The following is a 20,145-nucleotide window of genomic DNA, read 5'->3' as shown; positions in this document are numbered from 1 at the left end:
TCAATGCCTTTATACTATTTATTAATAAAAAAAAAACCGGTGTATCAGTTCAATACACCCTTTATGTGGCCGAAGTTTTTTAACGGCATACAAAAGTATAATAATAATTTAAGGGGAAGATTAACAATAACGACTGAAATGTATTTATTAAAAAATTTATTGAAAAATTACATATTAGGACACGAATTACAATTTTTTCGTTAGAGAAAAATGGAATTGAAACATTATATAATAATGATTACAATTAATAAGTAGAATAATTGGAATAATATCAAAACATTATTTCATTTTAATGTCACATTACTTAAACTAAAATATAATCAAGAATAATCAAAATAAGTCATGAAATGATCCGATCAACGTAGACCAAAACAGCTGTGGTTGCATAAATTCCTTAGAGATAGTCTTTATGTCCCAAGTTCGAATGGTTCTTTTCACATCACGTTTATAAACTGAAGGTGTTCCCAGATTACATAAAAATTTCCAGCTCTATGGGAATTTACGCAACGATGAAAGTTTACATTGACCGGAATTAAAATAAAAGAAAATCTTAATATCTAAGAGTGCGCCTTGCATGCAACGGACGGCATTACGATATTCGGCAAAAATTCATCATCTTGTAAACAATCGAGTATATAAAAAGTAAATTTAATAAGGTTCTATAAAGCATTTTATTGAATATTTATTACATATCATAACACTGAAAATTATTGAAAAAATTCATGACAAGTCATTAATGCACGCACTCACCATCTTTATTTTGAGACGGTCATACTTATTCTAAATTAAACGAAAATAAAAAGACACAATCAAAAATTATTGAAATTTTGTGCACAGTGCACTAACTTATTAAGTGAAATAAAAAAATGTCACGTTCTTTAAAACTATCCTTAATCTAATACATCAAAATAAGAAAAAAAAATGTCATAAAATTGGTAAAAAAGTTGCCTCGTTGGCACATAAAACTAATTCTAATAATAAAATGAAATAGAAAAATGGAAGATTTCACATTGCTGCTTAATGCATTTGTCAACACACATATCACTGGGACACTCAATAAAACAGTAGATATTTTATTAAAATTATTGGTCACTGGGAACTTATTATATGTAACTTATTCACTGAGTATTTGAAAACTGCAAACGTATTTTGTGCACGAAAATACATTTCCGTTTGTATGGTTATATAATCCGATGCTAAAACTAAACCAACAGGGAATTTGCTACATACAATGGAAAATACCATATTGAGTACAGATTAAGTACAATTGCCTGAGACTAATGCATTAAGCACCACCATGGTTTAAGTAACCAACTTCTTAAACACAAGCTTGTACGGTAGCGGGGCATGGGTAGTGCCGAACGTTCCCTCAAGATCAGGAATAGCTTCCCCTTCCGGCATCGCAATCTCGTAATGGTTCATCAAATTAGCGAAGAACAAAAACAGTTCCATTCTAGCAAGTTGCTCTCCAAGACAAACTCGACGACCAACTCCAAAAGGCATAAAGTAATCCGGAATAAAAACCTTTCCATTCTTGAGGAATCGCTCCGGTATAAATTTTTCCGGTTCAGGAAACAGCTCCGGGTCCATGTTCATTTTATTAATCAGAGGTACGATGATGGTGCCAGCTGGAATCGTGTAACCGTTGATATCCCATTTCCTATGAAAATACAAAATACTTGTCAATTTAAATTATTTTGAAATATTTTTTGTACCTTCCAAAATCTCTTTTTGTATGAAATAGCAATGACAACCCAATGAATTTGATTAAAGCTTGCAAATTACCTGAGGTTCACGTGAGATGTTCCGAGGGGTACAACAGACACTCTACGAAGCGTTTCAAAAATGACAGCTTCCACGTACGGCAACGCCAAACGATCTTCCAAGGTCACCAGATTCCCAACTCCCACAACCTCTGCTAGATCAGACCGCACTTTCGCTGCAACTTCGGGTTCCTTCAGCATGATAATGAGGATCCACACGATAGCAGTTCTCGATGTCTCCATTCCCGCGGAAAAAAGGTCGTTCATTACTTGCACCACTTGCTGCACTGGTGGAACATAAATATTCAAATAAAATTTCGTCCTGACTCGTATATTATTAATATTAATTTTATTTTAATTTTGAGCCTTTTATTATTAACCAAATGATGATTTAAGAGAAGATAATCCTTTTTTTAAGCATTTTTATCGATGGACCATGAGCTTTGTGAAGTCTATCCTTGCAGTATTTAAGACTTACCTTTGCAATTATCCTTGAAGATTGACGGCAGTAAATCATTGTCCTTCTCTTTTTGGATTTGAACAACGTAATAGTCCAAAAGATCTTCGGGTTCATAATGTCCGATTCTTTTATTCAAGTATTTCTCTTCTCTTTTCTTAAGGTGATGCTCGTGAAAATTGCAGATATCGTTCAAGTTTGCTTGTATTTCTTTTAAAACAGCCATTTTCCCCGGCAATTTCTGTAATTGAAACAATTAGGAACTTAGATTGAATGCGTAACTAAAAACTTATATTATTTTATTAATTTTATTCGAAGAATTTTTTCTGTGTTTATTTGTTAGTAAAATAATATTTTTTTAATCCTCATTCCAAAAAAATAATAATTTTAACATGTTGCCCATAAAGTAAAACATAGAAGACACAAAAAGTGATTTGAGAACGTGTAATTAATTATCACATAAAATTTTCAGTTTTAAAATTTCAGTTCGTTTTTTGACAAAACTTACCATATAATGAGACAAATGCTCTCCAATATGCACTGATCCATACAGCTTCATTCCTCTCGAAATACGCTCATTAAATAACTCGAAGTTAGGGTCATTTTCCTCAAAGCGGAAGCTCATCATCAATTGACAAATAATATTGTGCATGTGTCTACCGAAAACAAGAACGGGGTCTAATGCTTGGCCTTTTCGGTTTTCCAGTTGAGTCAAAAATTCTTCTATTTCAGCCTGAAATTAAAAAAGCAACGTATCATACATATTTTAAAATATACATTACTTGAATATTTATGCAATGGCGTGAGCTGAAAAGTAATAAAATGTGCTAAGTGTTCCTTATCACAAATAACTGTAACTATAGATTCCATAGTAATACTTTTGTAGTTTATCGTTCAAATATCCTGAATATTATTATTACATTATTTACAGGTAATTGTGGTTGAATATATTTGTAAAAAATTACTAACAATTATAAACTTTTCGAAGCGCTGGTTTGTCCACAATTTGACTCCGAGGGCTCGGAATTTTTCATGAAGAAATTGACGTTGACGCTTCCAAAGTTCACCCTCGCTAAGAATAATTCCTGCAATTGTTTAAGTATCTTAATGAACCAATTTGCTAAATATTATTTTAAAAATTAAATCGTCGATTAATGAAATTCCATTTGTTTCAAAAGGAATATATTTTTTGTGTTAGCAATTTGTTTTCTTAGCTGAAGGGTAAAATTATTACAATTACAAAATGGATCGAAGCAAGTAAGTCTTATATTCTACATAATAATACATATTTATATTTCGAAAATGTGATCCGAAATATATATCTACTATCAAAATATGTATGTTCTAATATATCTACGTACCAAAACCTCCGAGCAAATTGTTAAGCGGGGTGTGGGGACGGCCAGTTGAGTCAAGTCTATTAAAAACATCCCGTAATATCTTCGGCGACCCGATGCAAACTACCAGATTAGAGCCAAGTTTCAAGGAGAATAGATCACCATAACGAGCCGCAAGAGAGAGATACCAGGAATGTGGAGCGCCTTGGCTCATCCAGGGGAGACAACCCAATATAGGCAATCCCCATGGTCCTGAAATTTATTGAAAGCGTTTGTTTATTTTCTGAATATTTATTGATTATGGTATTATTTTATGCAAAACATATTATGTATATATTTAGTAAAGCCTTCAGTAGAAATATTTCGAATATTCAGGTTCATGGTTCATATTTCATGTGAAGTATTTTGACTATTTTGATAAACTGCGGTTAAATATAGACGTTTTATTATTCTTGAAAAACATAAGCATGACCATAAGATCGTGTAAACAAGAATATTAGAAAACTAGCTTCCGCCCGCGACTCCGTCCGCGCGGATGTCGGTCTTCGCGTGGATGGTTATTTCTCCATTTTGAGTACCTCTGTCAATAACATCTTATAAATATCTATTGGACCCAATTCCCAAATACGGCTAGGCCTATAATAATACGCAACGTGTGTTCGCGGTTCTACGGAACAACGTCTATGGATAAAACTGAAAAATTAAGATTAATTTTTTTCTACGTATTTTTTCAGGATAAAAAGTATCCTATTTTACGCCCAGGATAATAAAGTATAATTATACCAAGTTTCATCGAAATCGAACCGCTAGTTTTCACGTGATGCCTTCACATACAGACAGACAGACAGACAGACAGACAGACAGACAGACAAAAAATTTTTTAATCACATATTTGGGTTTGGTATCGATCCAGTAACAACAGTACAGAATTGACCCTTCTACAGATTTATTATATGTATAGATTATAAATATATATTTAGATTTTAATTATTTAACAGACTTATTCGTTATAAGAAGAGGCTATCTTTTTAAGTAAATGGAAGAAAGTATTATATGTAAATGCACTAATTTGGATTTTTAAATCAAATTAATAAAACTCAAACTCAAACTCAAACTCAAACATTTATTTATTCAATTAGACTACTATTTAGTAGCACTTTCGAATCGTCATTACATAAGTATTTTTAACATTTACCACCGATTCGGAAAGCAGTATCTATGGAGAAGAATCGGCAAGAAACTCCATAGTTGCTCTTTTAAAATCATGTCAATATTACATAATATGTAACTTATATCTAACTTATACATAATATATCATAATATGCCAAAGAACTGTCCTGTGGTTTTTACGCGACAACCCTCCATGGGTCTTTATCGTCCATATATTCCTGAATACTGTAGTACGCTCTCTGAACTAGTACATTTTTTATATAAGTTTTAAATTTAGAATTACTAAACTCTTTAATATTGAGAGGAATTCTATTGTATAAGCGTATACCTTGACCCATAAATGAATTTTTAACTTTAGCTAATCGGAAAAATGGCATTTCAATTCTATTCCTGTTCCTTGTGCCATAATCGTGTCTATCTCCTACTCTTGTGTGTAAGTCGGCGTTTTTGTGAACATGCAAAATATTATTAAATATATACTGTGATGGTACAGTAAGGATACCAGTATTCTTAAAATGATCTCTTAGTGAGTCCCGAGCACGTAAATTATATATAGAGCGAATGGCTCTTTTCTGTAAGATAAATATAGTTTCTATATCTGCAGCCTTGCCCCACAGTAGAATTCCATAGGACATAATGCTATGAAAGTAGCTGAAATAAACCAATCTAGCCGTATCTTCATCGGTGAGATGCCTTATTTTTCGGACTGCATATGCAGCTGAACTGAGCTTACCTGCAGCGGTGTTGACATGGGCTCCCCACTGTAGTTTCTCATCCAATGTTAACCCTAGAAATACAGTAGACTCAGTAGGATGCAATACCTCCCCGTTCAAGGTAATATCTCTGTTCAACTTTTTTACATTAGGAAGTAAAAATTCAACACAAGTGGTTTTTTTGGCATTTAATAATAAATTATTGGCAGTAAACCATTCAGATATGTGTAAAAGAGCACTGTTCACTTCGTCAACATTTGGGTCATGCCTATCCACATTAAAAATTAATGAGGTATCATCTGCAAACAGAACTATTTCACACCTATCCTGCAAATAATAGGGAAGATCATTGATATATACCAAGAACAAGAAGGGACCTAAAATGGACCCCTGTGGAACACCAATGTTAATTGACGCACCGCTAGAACGTTCTCCATTAACAACTACAGTCTGTATCCTATCATGCAGGTATGACGCTATGAGGTTCTGGGCTTTTCCTGTAATTCCATAGTGATTAAGTTTACGTAACAAAGTACAATGTTCAACGCAGTCAAATGCCTTGGAGAGGTCACAAAATATCCCCAGAGCATTTTTTGAGTTTTCCCATGCTTTATAAATATGTGTTAGAAGTGCAACTCCAGCATCTGTGGTTGAGCGCCCCTTTGTGAAACCAAACTGTTTGGTGTGCAGTAAATCATTAGATGCAAAATGACTACTCAATTGGTTTAATATCAACCTCTCGAATACCTTACTTAATGTTGGTAAAATAGAGATAGGTCTATAATTGTTACAGTCTTCTTGATCGCCCTTCTTAAATAGAGGTATAACTTTACTAAGCTTTAGTAAATTAGGAAATGTACCATAGTCACAACACTTATTAAATATGAAAGCTAAATTTTTCGCAATATTTTCTATTATATTATTAACTAAATTTACGGACATTCCCCAAAGATCACAAGTATTTTTTAGATTAAGCGTCTTAAAGGCAGTAACAATATCACTAGCAGTTACGTGTCGTAATTCAAATAATGTACTGCACCCCGCAACATGGTCCCTCAAAAAGGTTTCTGCAAGTGCTGAAGACGAATTTAAACTATTAGTAATAGTAGCAGGGACACTACTGAAGAATTCTTCAAAAGCAAGCGCAACATCAGCACTTTTGTCAATAACCCTGTCATTATATACAAGTTTTATGGTATTACTTGATTTGCTTTTACCCATTTCACCATTAATAATAGACCAGACTGTTTTAACTTTATTATCAGAGTCGCGTATTTTTTCTTTGATATACAAACGCTTTGCAGTAAAACAAACTTTTTTAAAAATTTTTGAGTAATTTCTAACATAACTAAGAAAAGATGGGTCTTTATTATATTGCTTCATACCATATAACTCATAAAGAACGATCCTACACCTATGTATGCTAGGTGTCGCCCATTTACTAAATGGTAAATCCTTGGTAATATTTAAAGATTTAACTTTAAATATTTTTTCAAATTCATTGTGAACTAAATTGAAAAGATTTTTAAACATTTCACAAGGATTATTATTACAGGATTGATCATTCAGTACGGGCAGGTTTTTATTAATATTATCTCTAAATTTATTAATGCCTTTTTTACTTATAGGCCTAACATTAATCCTTTTAAATGTAGGTATGCAATCCCATTCAAAAACTACTTTCTGGCCACAGTGATCCGAAGTCAATGTATTGAGAATATTTTTCTCTAAACAGATGCAGTCACAGTATATATTATCAATACAGGTTGCAGAAGTAGGTGTAATTCGTGTGGGTTCGTTAAAAAGTTTATATAGATTAAATGACTGAAATAAATTAACAATTCGTGTAGCCGTTTGTGTTTGTAAAAGTAAATCAATATTAAAATCACCACATACTATAACTTTTTTTTTACTCCTGCTTAGACGCTTTAATATTTCTTCCATGACTTTCTCAAACATATTATAGTCACTGGAAGGGGGTCTATAAACGCAAACAATAATATATCGCTCCAGCTCCACACAGGACAGTTCAATGGTCCGTTCTACAGAAAGACCAACAATGTCAGTTCGTTCTTTACATTTTACACTATCATGTACAAAAATAACAGAACCTCCGTGAATAGCCTGCGTCCTAAGGTATATACTTTTTAATTTGTAATTTTCAATATTTACTAACGACTGACATTGTTTAAGCCAATGTTCTGTTACACAAAATATTTTAATATTGTTATCATTCAGAAACAATTCTATTTCTAACAATTTGCTAGCCAAGCCTTGAATATTTTGATGCACAATGGAAAAAGACTGCTTAGCTGTTGTCTTATATACTAGTTTAAATCTAGCTTAGGGCTAGATTGTCTGTCAACACTTAACCTAGGTTGATGTATAATATAATTACTACTACATAAAATTATAGTAGATTGATGGTCTGATACCGAACATGTACCAGACTGGTTAATATTATATGCTATTAACATAGCAAGTTCACGCTTATATCTAGATGGCAGATACACTGTATTCCTTGTCAGAGTAAAAGATTTAATACATAAGTTAATGTCAAAGTAAATAAATGCATCACAATGATGATTTGTTAGGTTATACAATTTTAAATTCATATTATGAATTAATCTATTTTGTTCCTGTGTTAAACCAGGTAGGTATGGCAATGTACACAACATAAATTTACATTTAGTCTTACTACTAATATCTAACATTTTTTTAAATCCTACATCAATATCCTTATTATTTATATTTAAACTGTCCCCATATAATATAATTACAATATTATTCTTATTAAAGCTGAAATGATCCAGTGATTTGATTATATATTTAAATGAACTGTTAGGCGTACAAACATTAGTAACTTTAAGCCCTAAATTGTTAAGCATAGCGCCAAATCCCTGACCAATATTATCCGACAACACAATAATTTCCTGCTTTGAAAGGTATTTAGTATTACTGGTTTGAATTGTGGTAGTGGGTTTAACACTATGTATGTCTGTGTAGTCAGACTTATGGGGCGACGGTTGCTCATTGTTACTGTTTGAAAAGGGATATAGTTTCAATGTGCTGTTTAAATAGATAGTTAGATATTATGTGGTAAACAATGTTAGACAAGACATCACTTGTGTAATAGAAAAATCACGACTATCGAACATATTTTTACATGTTAAAAAAAATAAAAGAAATAAACTTACCAGGAGGGAGCTTTTTCAAATACTTGACTTTCTGTATTACATGACAGGAAATTAAAGCCGTAACGAGCACCACCAATGTACAACGTATTATAGTTTGCAAACTTATACTAGAAATATACGCCCACGTATATTCTAGTATGAATAAAATCATTTTGAATTAAAAATCGTCAATTTAAGGAAGGATTAAAATGGATACATTTTATTAAATTATTTTCGCGACCGTAATGGCCGCAGTCAATTATGTAAAAACAATCAGAACACCCGCAATTAGCTCAAATATTTATGATAAGTTAATTCAAGATACCCTCTTTTAATTCATAAATCTGCACGATAAGTAATTACTGTACTACTAAAGTAGTTTATGCGTAATAGATGAATATGAAGGTTTGTATGCGATTTATGTTCTACGATGACAATGAAACGTGCCTAACAATGAATTTATATAAAACCGCGGAAGGCGTGTCATCTTATCGATCTCTGCATATAATGTTGATCACTGATAAACTTCCTTGAACCAATCGCGAATAGGATATTCTCATTAATTACAATTTACAATGTTTTCTAAGTAAATAGGACTATGTACAACACGTAATTATAAGTAGATACCTACCAGTTTTCTAAGTAAATAGGACTATGTACAACACGTAATAATAAGTACCTACCACAGCATCACTCAGCGGCGTTGATATCTCACTAATAGGACATTCACATCTGTTTTTATTGATTTAGCACCTACTGTAAGTACTTTGAAAATACTATAGCTTTTCATTTCATCTTATTGTTTACATCATCATCATCATCATCATCATCATCATCATCAATCATCATCATCAATCAATCAATCATCATCATCAATCAATCAATCATCAATCATCATCATCATCATCATCATCATCAATCAATACATATAATAAAATTCTAGAAAAGTCGTGTCTGTACAATCAAAATATATAAAAAAAAATTAGCAGGTGCTATTATTAAATCGATCCCAATCCCAAAACTGTAGTTAAAAAAATTTTTGTCTGTTTGTCTGTTTGTCGGTTTGTCTGTTTGTCTGTTTGTCTGTATGTTCGTGCACGCTAATCTCAGAAACGGCTTATCCGATTAAGATGCGGTTTTCACTAATATATTGTGGTAATCTTAATTTAACATTTAGTGTTTATTTCATGTCAATCGGTTCGTAAATAAAAATGTTATGACCATTTAAGTATTCACGGCGAACATTTGCTAAGGCATTCTATACACTGTACGATAAAACGTAAGTTATCTGTTACAATCTCATTGCTCTTAGGTTACAATTATTATTCCTGTAAATGTCCAAGTGATCATATCGAAAGTGCCCAAGGGGGGGGGGGGGGTTGGTCAAATTAGAATTATACTTACTTCTAGGTAAGTTTTATACATAAAATGTCCTTTAAATTATGTCGTATTATATTTTTAACCCCCGACGCAAAAAGATGGGTGATAAGTGTTTGACCGCTATGTGTGTCTGTGTGTGTGTGTCTGTTTGTGCCACCGTAGCTCGCTAACAGGTAATCCGAATTAGATGCGGTTTTTTTAGTTAGGCAGCATATTTTCCGACGCTGGTTCTTAGATAAAGTGTATCAAAATCGGTTCATCCATTTATTATACCTAGGTATATTATATTATATAGGGGTAAATGTGGGAATGAAAAAAACGAAAGTTGTCAAATATAAGTAACTAAGTGATATATTAAATGAAAGTGAACGACCTATCAGTAACAAATCGGTTCATCCATTTATTTGATATAGGTATAAAAGTGGTAATAAAAAAATGAATTTGTCAAATATACTCAAGTGACAAATCAAATGAAAGGGCATGACGTGTAAAGTATAATTAGACATACTTTATCAAAATCGGTTCATCCAATTATTATACCTTTATATGGGTAAAAGTGGGAATGAAAAAAAACGAATGTTGTCAAATATACCCAAGTGACATATCAAATAAAAGTGCATAACGGGTGAAGTACACTTAGTTATATTTTTATCCAATTCGGTTTATCCATTTATTAGATTACAGCGGTAAAAGTGGGAATGAATAATGTGGTCAAATAATATACTCAAGCGGCATATCAAAATATGAAAGGGCAACGTGTGAATTACAATTAGTCATATTTTATCGAAATCGGTTCATCCGTTTATTACATTTAGGCCTTTTTGGGGGTGACAGTGGGGATAAATAAACCAAATGGAGCATCAAACTACAGGATATGACGTGTACATATAGGTACAATATTAGATATGGTTTACATCAAAATCGGTTCTGCCATTTACTAGGGATGGAAAGGGAAGGGTTAAAAGTCTGTGAAAGAAGAGGGGATACGGGAACGAGAGGATAGCCACACCCTGGAAATTTTGAACTCTACTCAAAGCTACATAGGCCTGGCCCTTGGCAATATTTTTTCCTAAGTATACCACTTCTTTTGCCACTGTGGTCCATTACAATTTGTGCACGGTTACGGCCCAATTTAAAAGATGTCAAGGAGCAACAAACTTATAGCTATCAATATGATGTAGGAATGTAATATGGAGGTAGAGGTAGGTCTCGCTCACTTGAAAATATTACATGAAAATAAGAAACCGAAAGGAATAAATAATTATTTTACAAACTTCCCGACGATCTTTAAAATTAAGTACCATATATTTTGATAATGAGGTATATTATGATGACGTTGGCATGGCAGCCCCGACGACTTTGTTTTTTTTTTATAAATATTTAAAATGGTATTTATTTTTAAAAATCTTCGGGAAGTTTGTGAAATTATTTATTCCTTTTTCTATGCACTTTTCTTCGTAGCGCTGTTTTTTTTTAATTTAATTTTTATTGCACGGTCTAAACGGTTTAGTTACTACATGTGTGAGACAGGATTCAGGAAAGATCTGATTTGGATTTTGTGCTGGATTTGATAAAAACTGAGTATCGATTAAGCTGATCAGTTGCTGCACGATACATAGTTAAAAACATCCATACAAGGAAGGAAGGAAAAGAAATTTGCTCCCCTCCCCCCTGGTGCCTAAAAATAATATGACATAATTTAAAAGAAATTTTACCTAGAAAATTAATAAGGCATTTTTTTTGTATTGTTTAGCTCAGTTTAGTAATTAATTTTACTTACAGTTCTTTTAATTATTACTCAATAATTTAAGATAAGAAGTAACTACTATGCAGTTACTATTCCACGCGGACGAAGTCGCGGGCACAGCTAGTTTATAAATAAAATTGTTGGTATTGGCAAACCAAGATGGATTGTTGATGTTATTCTAAGATGAAATATTTCGTTAGACAAATATAAACATTCCATTACATCAACTTAAATCTTAAAAAATAAACAAACATGGTATTTCGCCGAGATCGCTTCTCCGAATACAACTCGCTGCATTTTAAGATACGAGAAGAATCCATGTAACAATTTATAAATAGACAATAGTTATACAATTAATCATTGTGCAAAATATTACAACATACTAAATATTGTATTGTTATTTGTACCTTTTATAGCTAAGGATATTTCTATTCCGTTAGCTAAGGAAAAGTTCGAATGGTGCTTATTTTTACGATTTTCTGTTACAAATTGTTCGGACATACATGATATTTTCCGGTCGACTAATGGCGGCACGCCCTGAAAGTAATAATGCGATATATTATGTATTTCGGGAATGTGAGTGTACTGTGTAAGGGAAAGCTACGCCATATTATTATATGATTTATTATAACCAAAATATTGCACATTACATTGCAATATAGTCTGTACAGTTAACTTAACGAAAAGCTCCTTATTACATGCAATACGACACTCAAAGCAGCAATGTAATACAAATTAAATTTAAATAATTAGTAGCAATAAATTGTTACAAAATTTATATTAAATAGGTTATACAGTTCAATATTGATATTATATGAGCGGGTGGCACTATCTCAGACCCCTACCGACATTACTATGCTGTCTGCGCTTCTAATATCAGATCTAACCAGAATAAACTAACTCTACTAAGGCCAATTTGTATTGGAAGAAAATTCCATTAAAGTATATTAATTTGATTTGTTATTTAGTTAGTTCGATTTGTCTATCTTATAACAGAATAATTTATTGTGTATGATAATTTATTTCAGGTTGTGTTATGGACAGTCATGATAAAAGGATTCTACTGTATATTATTTTGATATATATTACAGTTCAGTCATATTCAAAAAATGTAACCATACATTACAGATTGTTCAATCAATAAAACAAATGAATAAAACAATGTGAGTAAAGTTTGATTGAAACAATTACTGAGTGAGTAAGTTTCAGTGTACGGATTCAGTAGAAAATATTTTTCACCTTAACTAAAAACGTTTGTGAAAAAAAAATGGAGTGAGAGTTGTTTATTTGTTTGCTTGTTTAAATTTTTCACAAATGGTATCTACGTTGCAATTTTTTTAATTATTTCAAAAGAATGAGTAATATCTTTAACACTTACTTACGAGTTAGTTTATTAATTAAGTTGCACGTGTGTGTTAAATAAGTACCTACTCCTAGTAAGTTTTTCAGATAAATGTATTTATTTCAATGAATGATTAAAATAGGAATTATTATCTACCATAATCAATATTGATATGCATAGGTAGCCTTTCGGGGAATTTTGTTAAACTAGAATGAACGTAAACATGTCGTAAATTGTTTATAAAATAGATTTCAAACGCACGTAAAGGCATTGACATTTAAAGTTACATAATATTCGCGCCGCTCTGATCACACACCTGTAAATAGATGTGATGTTAATTAGCAGTGTACCCAAGTTGTCACATAAAATTAAAATTATTATGGGTTCATTGCATTTCAACAATGTTCATATCTATTGATGTCAATAGATGCACAACTACGTCATTAACTCCATTTTAATAGGGCATTGACCGCGAAGGTCAAATCATTATCGAGTAGGTATCAGAGGCTTACATAAGCAGCAATCGTGATTGGATAATATCTCGTACTATTATCGCCAAGATAGTTATGTATTCCGGGGTTATTGCTCTCGCAAGGACGTGTAGGGTAAGAGACGGTGAACTATTTATTCTAATGGATTTATTTTCAAGCTTCCGAAGCACAATACCTTAAGACCTACTTCCTGTACTACTTAAATTATGTGGATTCATCAATGGTGTTTACCTAGATTAATTTATTCAACAACTATATTTTATTCATAAAAATCCCATAAGTACGTATGTTTTTTGATTTCCACACACTATTTCAGGAATGTATCTACAGTTTGCAGCCGAGATTTTTATAAGAGTAATTGTTTCATTTTGAAGCTAATTAGTGAAAAAGTGGTCGTAATTATTAAGTTAAAAATTTTAACCACAAAAGAAAAAACATTACATTTAACGTAAAACTTGCTAAATTGTAATATAAGTAATCAAAATGTGACATAATATTATAACAATAATTGAAGTACGTACATTATACGTCGATAATAACCTTCTATTCAAACGTACTATTGATTGATTTAAAATTAAAATGTATACAAGCTTTAATATCAAATAGCGTTTCGCCTGCGGATCAATGCGATTAGTCAAAGGAAATTCCCTCGGAAATAAGATTTTACCGCGGTAATATGCACACAAAAATCACATCTTATGTTCGTTGCAATTCGAAAGCCCAAAGAACACACATTCACATTTTTTTTAACAATAGTATGTAGTGATAAGGTTAAGGGATAATAAGGAAATGAACTTAAATTTTCTGAGTAATAGCATGTAATAGTAATATTCACTAAGTTATTTTTACACGACATCGAATTTCGCGGATTTTAATTACATATTTTTACAACGAATGAAGAAAATAAGAGTACAACATTATATGTACTTATTTATTTATTTATCTTAGTATGGGTACTTTCAACTTATTTGTAAGTCTCATAAATTTTTCCTATTTCTATGTATATAAACACTAAAATATATTACCACGGATAATATAATACTTACTATACATATTAATTACGTTCAAATCTCACTCGCAAAATAGCACTGGCTCTTGGACTTATTGTAACGTATTTACTGGAAATAGTAATTTGTTTTGATCAGCAAAATAAGCACGTGACTTATTATTTTATAAATTTGTTCCACTATGAGCCCCATGGCCTTGACATATGACGTATAATCCCATATACACGTTTTACAAGAATCACTGGAAGTAGTAAATATGTAGTAGTAGAGTTCAATGTCCTCGCACCTGTGATAAATAGAACTATTTATTTAAAATAATAAACACCTGACGTCAAGTTCATTAAAATATTATTATTTATTAGGTACCTTTAACACTTGATATTATTCATAACATTTTAATTTCTGAGTGCATCTAATAATGATGTATGAAGGAAGGATTTTAAATATCTATTAGAAAAAAAATCTATTATTTGTTGAAATAATAACTTATCCATGTCAATGTAGTAATTTCTACGATCAACGATGTTTCTTTGACCCATTTTAAGTAGGAGTAATATTTTCAACTTTTCCATGTATCGGTGATAAGTACCTAAATAAATATCTTCAGCTAAGCAAAGTTGTTTTAAAAATATAAAACAAGACATATTATAGTCTATTTGCATACCTCAGCCAAATCCGTACATCAGGTTTTTGTTTTTTCAGGTTGAAAATGTTCATGTAACTATCAATGCAAATTAAAGACTAAAATGCTAGGAGTATTTACTGAAAAATAATAAATTTACGTCTATATTTTTGGATCGTATGTTAACTTAACCTTTTGGTAGATAATATTGATTTCCTATTGGTACAGTAATAAAAATACCAAATAAAATAATTTTGATAATAATCTTTGAAATGAGCACAAAATGTCACGCTTGTTTTAACATATTTTTATTGATAATAATAAATGGTTATCAAGCGAGTTGTTATACATACATGTACATGTACATGTAGTTGTTTCGTTTCCTAATAATTACAAGCAGTTACATAAGTACAACAATTGTAATGGAAAATATCATGTATAAGACAGTAAGGAATAAACATTTTGCCACATACGTAAAATAATAGAATAGAAGTTGTTTTCTTTTTATTAACCGACTTCAAAAAAAGGAGGAGGTTATCAATTATTCGGCCGGTATATATTTTTTTTATGTATACCGATTACTCCGAGGTTTCAGAACCGATTTACGTGATTCTTTTTTTGTTCGATGCGGGATGGTCCCATAATTTTTTTATGCTATGATGCTACATTATACATAATATGCTACGGATAGGCCCAGTAGTTTTTATTTTATGAGCATTTTTGTCTGTACTCGATGACTAAATTGAAATGTAGCAAGTAACTTTGATTCACTTCCCGGTAACCGATTGAGCTGAAATTTTGTATACTTACGTATGTAAATTGGATAGCGATGAAACATGATCATGACATAGAGCTGATTTGATGATGGAATCTCCCACAAATATAAATAGAAATATATAAATAATATTATGTTTGATTTAATAACATCAAATCTTTTTTATTTTTTAGTTTTTACTTTTCCATTTTTGAAGTCGGTTGTTTTGAACGCAGTTATTTTTTTTCTCTGTTTTAAATTGCATGCACATTCCAAATGGCAAAAAGGTTCCTACTTTTTGCACAGCTCTTTGAAGGTGCATACATTTTACTTCATTTTTATAGGCCTATTGGTTACATAGGTTGTCTGGAAGAGATCGCTGTCTTAGATATAAGAACGCCTGTTGTGCTCAGCTTTTGTTTTATTTTTATTTATTTTTTTCATTTTACTTTTAAGTTTAACAGTTTTTGTTTGTTTGTTTGCCTAATAGAAATAAATAAATAGAACAAAGCAAGTAGGCACTAGGCAACATAGATTAGGTCGAATAAACCTACAGTAGGTAGATAGTTAGTCTACCAACGGAACGAACAAGTAGCAGGAAGAAAAGCGGTCACTTTAATTTAAAAATTTGTTACACAAATCTAATCACGTTATTTGGGTTACGAACTATTTGATGCCAATATGATATGCAATCTGTGTAGAATATTGAGCGGTCGTTGACCCGCAAACAAATCGGTTCAATGACACGTCAGTATTCGCTACATTAAAATATTTTTAAAAACTTATTGTGGTAGGACAGGCACGTAAATGCGGTATTTACCTCCATTATCTCTTCCTTATCGGAATATAAAAATGGACGACCGTTGTACATTTAAATACTGACATAGGTATGTAAAGAAGGAATGAATATGATGCTTATAGTTGACAAAGTTTTAGGTATTAGGAAATCTATTTTAGCAATAGACTACAAATGACAAATCTATATTGCTACCCTTACGAAAGAGAGTTGCATTCATTAATATTGCAAAGTAAACTTATCCCAAAGATAAATTTTGAATCGGGAAATTTAGCAGTCCGCTAGCACGCAACCTACCGACCACACCCACCAACAAATTCAACAAACTTATAGGTATATGTCGTTACGGTTATCGGTTGCCATATACATTTCGAATTTCACTTTCGTTAAGGTGGTGTAAGACCAGAGACCAGTAAACGGTCCTGGTGTCGTCGACCCCGCGTCCTCGCGGCCGCGTGCCGATTAGATAATTTCCGCGCTGCGTTGTCAAAATACTCATGACCCAATGGTACAGTGAATGCGGTGGGTCAATGAACTGACTTCGGTCGTATATATACACATACAGCGTATATTCCAATTGCGATATAAAATTTGTTATCGATAAAAAAACGTAGTGGAAGGATTACGATCCGAGCCTGATGATAAACGGAATCTTACAAGGACACGGTATTTCAGCGCGCAGCGATTATAACGCTTATCGTTTCGATAATGTTCGTGCATTTTCAGATTACTCGGGGTCATTTACCTTTTCAAGGAAAAGTCACTTTATGTAAATCCTATATGTACTTACTGCGACTTTAAAATAAATTCCAATATCTTTATGTACTAGTTTGCACTTTAAGTGGGCTTGTTAAGAGTTAATAATTGTAGATAAATAAATATAATTACATATTTTAGTGCTTGTGTTAATATTAATACTTACGGTGAAGTACCTTGTATAATATTTACTAAGCTATTTAAAATTAATTAGAATGAATCTGTATTATGAAACTTAATCAGATCTTCTCATAATTATAATAATATTCACAAATAATTTAACAAAACCTGAGCGTGATATTATCACATATAGTGGGCAGGGCAGGTGTAGGTAGGTATTCTTCTTGGCATGTGTTTCACCTACATAGTCATGTTTATTTACTTCCGGTAAGTACATGCCTAGTTTTACTTCCGCTAAGTACCTACTCCGGAACATTTTAGGTAGGTAGTTAGATAAATATTGTATCTATAATCTGTACATATATAAAATTGTGTTCAATTTATTACAAACTTGAAAAGTTGTAAGTTTTTTTAATATTTTGTGGAGTTTGCTGTGAAATAAAATATTAACGATTTGATATTATCTGTATCACGTAACAATAAATAATAAAATATCGGTTAGGTTTTTCTAACAATCAATTCCTGTCTTTACCGATACTTGAGTGTATAAGTATAAAGTACTATGCGTAGGTACTCCTTAATTAATAAATATATATACTCCGTATATCCAGGAAACTATTTTCAAAACCTACATAGTCATTCTGGATAATTGTAAACTGGGAAAACTTTATTGGGAGTTGCATTCAATCACCCCTTTCCCAATTACCCTCATTGACCCTACTTAACATTCTTTACGTGCAATGACTTCAGTATGACTTCAGCATTAACTAGCTAAAGTATTAGATCATAGAACAGGGTTCAACAACACCATACCGCGATTCAAATGCACTTTATCTGCATAAATATCACTTCATTATCGACACTCAATGGTTTAGTTACCTTTAGAATTATAATAATTTATATACAAGTACCTACTTGTGTACTTAAGTGCGTCATCAATACAAATTTTCCTACATTAACCTAAATATTTTATAATCAATAACACTGCGTGCCGATAAGAAAATATAGCTGGTGATGACAGTAATCTTAAGAAGCTAATTATGTTTCAAGGAATGATAATTAAACATAATACAAATAGAATAATAATCGTAAGACAGTTCACAGTGTGCAGTAGTTTGCAAGTTGCAAGTCATTCAATTGTCAATCTATTCAAACCTATGGATACAATTTTCGTAAAAATATATCTATTAGGTTCGCATTTGTTACAATACATTTCAGATTAGTATGCGGATTTGCCATTTCACCTACATTGCAACCGTGCCTTATTAAGGCGTGGCGATACGAAACGCATATGAGAATTTGAATATGCATATTCTAATAGGCGGTGAATGCACGCGGCGACCGGCGCGAGGCCGGCCGCTCACCTTCCTTATGTAACCGAGGTACGAACCAACCACGAAGTACACCGCCCACATTTGAAGAAATGATATATGAGCCAAAGAGGGAGGTACCTGTATATATGAAATTTTAGATCTACTGTAAAGCACCGCGAACACAATAATTCAGCGATCAGCTATGAATGTAGTGTACTTATGTGTATGTTTTGAAAACACGTTTGAGAAAAGCACCAATTTCTCATCGTATCTTCAGTTCAGTTGAATGCCAATAGTTTTATTGTAAAATATGATGATCTTCATTTCCAACATTGAAATTACCTATAAATTTATAAAGAATAGAAAAAATTCGATCACGAGGCGGGACTTGAACCCGCATCCTTCGCGCCATTCCGGGGCGGATGCCTAACCAACTCAGCCACTCGTGACCCGCCTGAGCAATCGAATTTATTCTATCCTTTCAGTTTTATGTATCTTAAGGGACACACCGCGCGCCATCTATTGAGATGATTTAACAACCATTTCAACCAATATGAAGCACTTTTCAGTGAATACAATATTGTAACGATGGAACACGACCTTTTCTTGAATTTATATTTTTTGGTTTTTATGGCATTCAAATGCTTTATAAATATAAATTTATAAAGAATAGAAAAAATTCGATCACGAGGCGGGACTTGAACCCGCATCCTTCGCGCCATTCCGGGGCGGATGCCTAACCAACTCAGCCACTCGTGACCCGCCTGAGCAATCGAATTTATTCTATCCTTTCAGTTTTATGTATCTTAAGGGACACACCGCGCGCCATCTATTGAGATGATTTAACAACCATTTCAACCAATATGAAGCACTTTTCAGTGAATACAATATTGTAACGATGGAACACGACCTTTTCTTGAATTTATATTTTTTGGTTTTTATGGCATTCAAATGCTTTATAAATATAAATTTATAAAGAATAGAAAAAATTCGATCACGAGGCGGGACTTGAACCCGCATCCTTCGCGCCATTCCGGGGCGGATGCCTAACCAACTCAGCCACTCGTGACCCGCCTGAGCAATCGAATTTATTCTATCCTTTCAGTTTTATGTATCTTAAGGGACACACCGCGCGCCATCTATTGAGATGATTTAACAACCATTTCAACCAATATGAAGCACTTTTCAGTGAATACAATAT

General features: G+C 32.4%; 1 protein-coding gene across 1 annotated transcript; it reads right to left on the bottom strand.

Annotated features, from left to right (window-relative positions):
* Positions 1 to 225: 225 nt before the first annotated feature.
* LOC123690891 (cytochrome P450 18a1-like) lies at positions 226 to 9,044 on the bottom strand. Its single transcript, XM_045635011.1, has 7 exons — positions 8,638 to 9,044; positions 3,582 to 3,809; positions 3,190 to 3,305; positions 2,729 to 2,953; positions 2,242 to 2,461; positions 1,786 to 2,050; positions 226 to 1,660 (listed from the first exon to the last, which is right to left on the bottom strand). Exons 1-7 carry the CDS (start codon positions 8,786 to 8,788, stop codon positions 1,303 to 1,305), a joined length of 1,563 nt encoding a protein of 520 aa, XP_045490967.1. The 5' UTR covers positions 8,789 to 9,044; the 3' UTR covers positions 226 to 1,302.
* Positions 9,045 to 20,145: the final 11,101 nt, after the last annotated feature.

Source organism: Colias croceus, chromosome 4 (genome assembly GCF_905220415.1).
Source record: "Colias croceus chromosome 4, ilColCroc2.1".
Classification (NCBI taxonomy): domain Eukaryota; kingdom Metazoa; phylum Arthropoda; class Insecta; order Lepidoptera; family Pieridae; genus Colias; species Colias croceus.
This window is presented reverse-complemented; position numbering and strand designations above follow the sequence as displayed.

Bases quoted from the DNA above. Each gene is read 5' to 3' on its own strand.
- LOC123690891 (XM_045635011.1), bottom strand. From the start codon at position 8,788: ATGATTTTATTCATACTAGAATATACGTGGGCGTATATTTCTAGTATA. The intron at 2,462-2,728 runs GTAAGTTTTGTC...TTTCAATTACAG, and splicing joins AGCATTTGTCTCATTATATG to AAATTGCCGGGGAAAATGGC. The intron at 1,661-1,785 runs GTAATTTGCAAG...GTATTTTCATAG, and splicing joins ACATCTCACGTGAACCTCAG to GAAATGGGATATCAACGGTT.